The following is a 7712-nucleotide window of genomic DNA, read 5'->3' as shown; positions in this document are numbered from 1 at the left end:
ATGCAGACCCTGTCCTTCTACCTGCATCCTCCATCCTTGCTCTGTGACCAGTGGCCCATCCTGGTCGCTGGTTTCGTTCCAGTCCTAAGTCTCTCCTAGCTTCTTTTCTCCGTCTCAGCTTCTTGACCCCGCATCTCAGCCGCGCCTTCGAGGCCCCGCCCTCGCCAATCCGCGATGTCAGCACATCGACCTCGCGAGCTCTTTGGGGACGCCCACTCTGGCCCACACACCTGACCCCATTTCTCAGGCCTCATGATATCATGGCTTCTGCACACACACAATTTCCCAGCCTCCAGCCCTGTCCCTCTCATCTCTCACTAAGGTGACCCCTCTCCACTTCCAGAGTTACATCACCACCTCTGACTCCTCCTCCCAAATTATACTCCCCGGATATTTCAGATTTCACAGACTTCACTTCGGGGCCAAGCTGACAGTCCTCCACGCTGGGGTCCCTCCCAAGAGACAAATCCACATCACCATCTCCCACACCAGACATGGGGAAATCCCCACCCCTGGCAGCCCCCACTCCTCTGCAGCCCCCACCACCCACTCCGTATTCAGCCGGCCATGACCTAGCAGGACTCGCCAATGCAGCGTGCCGCCACCTGCACATACACACACACACACATGTGCCTGGCCTGGTGACTCTTCCTCGCCCCCCTTCAGAGCTCACCCCCACCATTGAATGATTTGAGGAAGCTGGGACAAGTCCCCTCCTTCACCTGACACTCCTTCAGAATACAGGCTAAAACCTTCCACATCGTTCCCCTGGAATGTACTTTAGGACACCCCACAATCTAGACCTCCACAGCGCACACTGGAGCCCAACATCACCCCCTGGGGGATCCAGGCCCCTCCCCCACTGTCCCTCAAACACTTTTTGCCTTCGATAAGAACCATGCATACCTATCGACCGGGACTCACCCTTAATTCTGCTCTCAGGTAGGTATTATAACGTCTCCCATTTTATAAAGGATGAAACCGAGGCTTGCCTGGGACCCCACAGCGAGGGACTGGAATGGTCATCTCCCTACTCGTTGTCCAGCTACCCTTCCCTGACCATCTTCTGTCTCCTCCCAGAATTCTCTGCTTCTTTACCTCCCAACGCTAATTAAAAGTAGCCTCTCACCTTAACCATGGCGCATGCTGCAGGCTGGGGGACTCCTGGGTTCAGATCCCAGCTCCATCACTTACCCACAGTGTGCCCCGGGCGAGGCAATTACCCTCTCTGGGCCTTTCCCCACCAGTAAAGTGGGGATAAGAACTCCCACCTCATAGGATTGTTGCGGGGACTTGTTAAATACATATAAGGTGCTTCAAACAGTGCCTGGCACTCTGTCAGCTGTTATCATCTGTGCAACGAGTTGATTAGGTGACAGACCAGAAGCCTGAGAGGGCAGAGCCACCTGGATCATTCTTGTATCTCCAGCACCCTAGGCCTGGCACAAACCAGGGGCTGTGAATTAACAGGTGATGCCAATAAGTGGGGTCCTGGCCCTAGAGAGGCACTGGAGATACAGCCAAGGTCGTCTCCCCTCATCCCACTCCTTGTCATCCACTCTCCAAGTACCAGGGCCAATGTCTCCTCTGGCAGGAAGCCCCTCCTGACTCCCAGGGTGGGTGAGGAGCTGTCTCAGTCACCAGTGGCCCCAGCGCAGCCCAGCAGAGGGCCAGCCACAAAGGAGTAAAATGATGAGAGCTCCAGCCCAAGCTCTGAACCAGCCTGTTTCACACAGTGAGGGCTGAAGACCTTCAGCATCCCTTCAGGTGCTTAATGAAAATGCAGGATCCCAGGCATGGCACAGAGGAAGAATCTCTGGGGTGAATCCAGCAACCTGCATTTCCTACAAGCTCCTCTCGCACTAACTAAAGCTGAGAACTTCTACGCTGACCGCCACAATCTGCCCAGTTTATTACCCCATCTGGACCCCACCGCCCTATCCAAGACACTCTCAGCTCAACATCCCTGCCCTATTCCACCGGGAGCCCCCCCTGCCAGAAGGAAATGGTGATAATGGTGGTGTAGCACAAGTAACACCTCTGAAGCATGTATGTTCACTTCTAGGTGTTATGGTCTGTATTCTCATGGAGCCAACACTATAGTGGGAGGGTGGTCTAAGTTGCCCAGTGGATATAAACAAACACTAATACATGTCATATAGGTAATGGTAAATGTCATGAAGAAAAATATTACCAGGTAGTGAGGAGGCAGGGAGTGACAGAAGCTATTTTACCTTGGGTGGTCAGCGAGAGCCTATCTGTGGAATTGACATTCGATCGAGACCTGAAGGAGGTGAGGGAGAAGTCATCTAGACATCTGCAGGGAACGCGATCCAGACAGAGGGGAGAGCAAGTACATTCTCCACACATTTGCTCTGGGTGAAGAACAATGAGGAGGCCAAGGTGGCTGAAGCAGGGTCAGCAAGGGCGAGTGGCAGGAACTGAGAGCAGGGAGCAGAGGGGAGCTGCAGCAGGTGGAGCCTTGTGGGCTTGACAAGGACTTCCGCGTGAGGTAGAAGTCACAGGAGGGTCTGAACAGGGGAGCACCACCATCCAACTTTTGTTTTAACAAAATCCCCCTGATCGAGGCCAAGGGCAGGGGGAGGGAGACCACTGAGGAGGCCCCTGCAACAGATCAAGTAAGAGCAGGTGATGGCTTGGACAGGAGTGGTAGCAACGGAGGTGGTGAGATGGGGCTGGATTCTGGGTGTGATCTGAAGTGGAGCCAATGAGATTTGCTGACTGATGAACCGTAGGTGGGTGAGAGAAAAAGAAGGCGTGAAGGACAATTCCAAGGTTTTTGGCCGAGTACCTGGAAGAATGGAATTGCCATCAACTGGCTTTGGAGGTTGAAAGAGGAAAACCTCAGTGTTGGTTTGGGACAAGTTTTTAAGGTCTGGATGTCAAGTTGGCCATGGATATATGATTCTGAGGTTCAGGTGGGAGATCCAGACTGGAACTATCACTATATAAAGACCATTTGAAGCTGAGACTGGGTGAGGCGGCTGGCATAGTCAGAAGAGATAAGGTCATTCCACTGATGATGTACCTGAGGCACAAAGAGTTAAACAACTCGAGGAAGCCACATTGATGTTCAAAGGTAGGGCGGGTGGCAAAGCCCAGATTCAAACTCCAGCAACCCAAACGCCAGAGCCCACGCTCTTCACCACCAGTAGGGGGCTATTAGGAAGTTTAACAGTTAATTGACATAATACACTTGATAGGTGTCTAGCACACAGTATGCCCGCAGTAAACGCTATGACTTCACACTTCGTTAAAGCACACCCTCCTCCCTGAAGGTCCCATTCCCCCCTTCCTCAATGTTGCTTCTTCACAAGCCCTCCACCAAGTCAAAGCTCATCGCTGGGACCTCCGCCGCTCCATACTGCGCTATATTATATTAACCCTCTGTCTTAAAAGTTCCCATTAAATCACAAGACTATACTGCAAGAGCATTTCTGTATTTTACCATGTGCCGTCTCCTGCTTTACACACTTTCCCCATTAAAGACCCTCCTGCGAAACACAAAAATACCCTCCGACTCACAAACTGCCCTCTGCCTCACACCCCCTCATTAAAGCGCCCGCCCGTGTTAAAGGGCACCCCCTCTCAATTCCCACACTGCCGGGTCAGCTGCCCGCCGCAGGCCTCTTTCCCCCAGAGACCCCCTCCCCCCAGGATCGCCAACCCGGCCCGCGCACCAGCCGCTCTCAGCGTCTCTCACCTTCTCCACCGCCGCCCCTCCTCGTGAGCGGTTCAACTGCCGAAGCTCCAGCCCCGCCCCAGGATCCGGCTTTTTCCCTTGTGATTGGCTCTGGCTTATTCCTAGCCGAGTTTCTATTAGTCAAAATAGACGCCCGTCACTCTGTCCCGCCCCAGAGAAGAACCCGCCCTCCAAAGCTTGCAATTGGACAACTCGGAAGAGAGATTTTTTTGAAATGGATCGTTCTTCTGTCCAATCACTACTGAATAATAGTCAATGCCAGTCATACAAAGAGGGTTGTCCCTGGACGAGGGGAGGAATCCCGGAAGTAGCCCCTTGACTCCGCCCATCAACCCCTGCAGCAGTGTAGGTCGCGCCTGCGGAGGAAAGAGGCGAGGGCGGGGGGAGTGTGTGAGTCGAACACGCATGCGCACAGGAAGAACTTGGCCGCGGGTTTGAAAGCTGCGGAAGTGTGCGGAAGTGTACCTAGCTTAAAGGCTGGTTGGATTTATCATCGCTCGTTGCGTTCCAAGCCTGCATTAAGCGCTATGCAGGATTCGGCTTATTTAAAGTTAACAACAACCCTGCAATGTAGGCGCTATTGTGATCCCCGTTTTGCCACTAAAGAAACAGGCTCAAAGAAGTACATCCACTGGCCCGGAACCACACAGCTTGAGAACGATCCCTCTTTTGAACCAATGAGGCATCAACAGGGCAGATGCAGCTTACAGAATTTGGTAAGAGAGTAGGGGAGGGGAGGGAAATACAAGGAATACGAAAGAAAAGGAATACAAAATCACAAACAAAACTGGATATGAACGTGAAAATTTACTTCGAATACGAAATAACAAATTACATATTTAAAACAGCTGACAAATACCTCAAACATTGCAAAATCCCCAAAGACGATAACGTAATGTTTTTATTAATTTACTGCCTGACACACCTCTGTGATATATTTCCTACTTTTCTGGCTGCATATACTTATTTCATAATATCCTCATCTCCAGAGAGAAGAGAAAAAGTAAATTATCCTTCCTCTAACATGCTTGATGGAACTTTTTTCAGTCAGAATTCGGAAAAAGTCTGAGTTTCACAAGTCAGTATTGCAGATGGCATCTAGATTTTTTGGATATGTATGAAAACTTTTATGAAGTTTAAACTCATGTGTTAGTTGGATGTTCTGGAGAACGTTTTCACAGACTAGCTTCTGGCTCAGTCCTTTTAATTCTTGACCCAACTCTCTTGCACAGGTGCTTCTGGAGTTGGCCCCTAGAGGATAGTTCATGCCACAATAGATAGTGTGGCCTCGCATCTGATGAGTTAGCACCTTGGATGATAGGAGCATTCCCAGAAGCCACTCCTACACCAGGATAACTAGGTAGGTAATTTGCACTTACCTGAAAGTGTCTGTGAACCCCATCAAAATATCCCACAAAACCCAAACTAAATGTATCCTCAGCTCACCTTGCCCTCAGCTAGGACCCATAAATGCCTGAAACTGCTCCAGCACCAGCCATGGTAAAGAGAAGTTCAGTGGGGGGAAACAGAACTGGAAAAAGTCAGTGGTAACAACCAATTGCATTTTAAATATCCTCCTTTGTAAATTTTACAAAAACATCGGACCGTAGGAACAAATTGCTAAGGCCTTGGAAGGGCCTGTGCAAATCAAGGGCCCTGAGGCTTACACAAGCTCTACTATAAACAGTAGTCATCCTGCATTTATTAAATGATCACTGCATGCCAAAAGCTAGTACCAGAAATCCTGCCCTGAGGCATAATAGCCAGTCCTGACATTGCCACCAACTGGTTGTGGGGCCCCCTTCCCTCTCTGGGTGTAAGCGTTCCCACCTATAAATTGAGTATGGCTAAAAGGCTAACATTTAAGGTTACAAGGCCCAGATATAAAGTTCACGAACTAGTCCACATTGAGTATTGCTAAAAGGCTAACATTTAAGGTTACAAAGCCCAGATATAAAGTTCACGAACTAGTCCACTGTTAAGAAGTTGGGCTTTTCCGTCAGAGAGACCTGGATTAAAACTCAAGAGATCCTCTTACCACTGAAGACCTCCCACCAGTCATGCTTCTTCTGTGAGCCTCACTTTCTCCATCTGTAAATGGAGTTCAATTCATTCATTCATTCATTCATTCATTCATTCATCAAGTGTTTATTGAGCACCTACTATGTTCCAGGCACTTTTCTGGGTGCTGGGGGTAAGTATATCAGCAAACAAACAGAAAAAGCCCATGACCTGGTGAAGGGAGACAAACAATAAAATATAAAGAAATAAATGTCAGGTGGTGATAAATATTATGGAGAAAATAAAACAGAGTAAAGGGGACAGGATGATGAGAGATGGTGTCTCGGAGAAGCTGACATAGAGCAGAGACCTGAAGTAAGTGAAGGAGCCAGACTTGTGGGTACAAGGGTAGAGCATTCTAGGAAAAGGAAACAGTCAGTGCAAAGGCCCTGAGGTGGGAGCATGCCAGTGCATTTAAAGAACAGTGAAGGGGTCAATATTGAGTGGGTGGGAATATGGTAGAAGATATCTGGGACCAGAGCCAAGTTGTATAGGGTCTTGCAAGCCCTTGCAAAGTCTTTGGATTTTGCTCTGAGTGTGATGGGACCCACTAAAGGCGAAGAGCCTCAGAGACATGATTTTACTCATGTCTTTTTGTTTGTTTGTTTTTTGGTGTTTATTTTTTTTATTTTTTCACAAATATTAAATTTTTATTAAAATATAGCTAACATATGATATGATATTAGTTTCAGGTGTACACCATAGTTATTCAACATGTATATACCTAGAGAAGCGATCGCCATGATAAGTCTAGAAACCATATGACACCGTATATTATCACAATATTATTGACTGTCTTCACTATGCTATACATTACATCCCCATGACTTATTTTATAACTGAAAATTTAAATCTCTTATTCCCCTTTGCCTTTTTCCTCCTTTTTAAAAAAAATGTTCAATTACAGTTGACATTCAATATAATTTTATATCAGTCTCAGGTGTACAGCACAGTGGTTAGACATTTGTATAATTTACGAAGTGATCCTTCTATTAGTCTGGTACCCACCTGACCCTACACATAATTATTACAATATTACTGACTATATTCCCTATGCTATTCATCCTCACGACTATTTTGTAACTACCAATTTGTACTTCTTAATCCCTTCTTACTCCTGTTTTATCTTAAGTTAGGCCATTAAAATAATTCAAACCAAAACAATAAATAAATAATCATTCAAATGAGATAAAATGCTTCAGTCTGTGGAAAACATTTTGACAGTTCTTCAGAAAGTTAAACATAGAATGACTATGTGACCTAGCAACTCCACTCCTAGGTATACACCCAAGAGAACTGAAAACTGATGTTTAAACAAATAGCTGTACATGAATAGTCATATCAGCACCATTCAGAATAGCCAAAAGGTGGCAACAACCCAAATATCTGTTAATAGATGAATGGATAAACAAAATGTGGTATAGCCATGCAATGGACTATTATTCAGCCATTAAAAAGAATGACGTTCTGATACATGCTACAGTGTAGATGAGCCTCACAAACATTATGCTGAGCAAAAGGAGCCAGACGCAAAAGACCACACAGAGTATGATTGATTCCATTCCTATGAAATGTCCAGATTCGACAAATCCATAGGGACAGAAAGCAGATTAGTGGTGCCAGGGACAGCAGCGGGCAGTGAGTATGAGGAGTCACTGTTTAATGGGTGTGGGGTCTCCTTTGGGGATGATGAAAAAGTTTTGGAACTAAAAGAGATGATGCTTTCAAAAATGTTTAATTTTATGTCATGTGGCTTTCACCTCAATAAAAAAATTTTTAAGCAAAAGATTAAAAAATAATTCGAATGATGATGGCTTTTCCAAGGGTGATAGCAGCTGGGGTGGGGGGATGTGGTGGGAATCTGCTTATATTCCGAAGGTAGAGCTGACAGAATTTGCTGATGGATCGGGTATTGGGAGGGAGGGAA

At 47.1% G+C, this 7712-nt stretch overlaps 1 protein-coding gene and 1 long non-coding RNA gene across 6 annotated transcripts in view; one reads left to right on the top strand and one right to left on the bottom strand.

Annotated features, from left to right (window-relative positions):
• Positions 1–3849, bottom strand: part of CCDC61 (coiled-coil domain containing 61) — a 21658-nt gene extending 17809 nt beyond the window's left edge. For 2 of the 5 annotated variants that reach the window (XM_039866255.1, XM_039866253.1), the window contains exon 1: positions 22–529. Coding sequence is in view for 2 of the 5 variants with exons in the window: in XM_039866253.1 (XP_039722187.1) it covers positions 22–34 (13 nt within the window). In the remaining 3 variants the exon portion in view is untranslated. Of the gene's footprint in view, positions 1–21; positions 530–3701 lie in introns of those variants that run through there. The other 3 variants (XM_039866254.1, XM_039866256.1, XM_039866258.1) reach the window with 3 other exon arrangements.
• Positions 3850–4148: 299 nt separating this feature from the next.
• On the top strand, positions 4149–6656 carry LOC120605323 (uncharacterized). The gene is made up of 3 exons (XR_005653608.1): positions 4149–4440; positions 4957–5591; positions 5662–6656. It is a non-coding gene; the product is annotated as an uncharacterized LOC120605323 (long non-coding RNA).
• The last annotated feature ends 1056 nt before the right edge of the window (positions 6657–7712 follow it).

This window comes from Pteropus medius, unplaced genomic scaffold (assembly GCF_902729225.1).
Source record: "Pteropus medius unplaced genomic scaffold, Ma_sr-lr_union100, whole genome shotgun sequence".
In the NCBI taxonomy this organism is placed as follows: Eukaryota; Metazoa; Chordata; class Mammalia; order Chiroptera; family Pteropodidae; genus Pteropus; species Pteropus medius.
The sequence above is the reverse complement of the archived record's forward strand: the minus strand, read 5'-3'. Positions and strand labels throughout refer to the sequence as shown.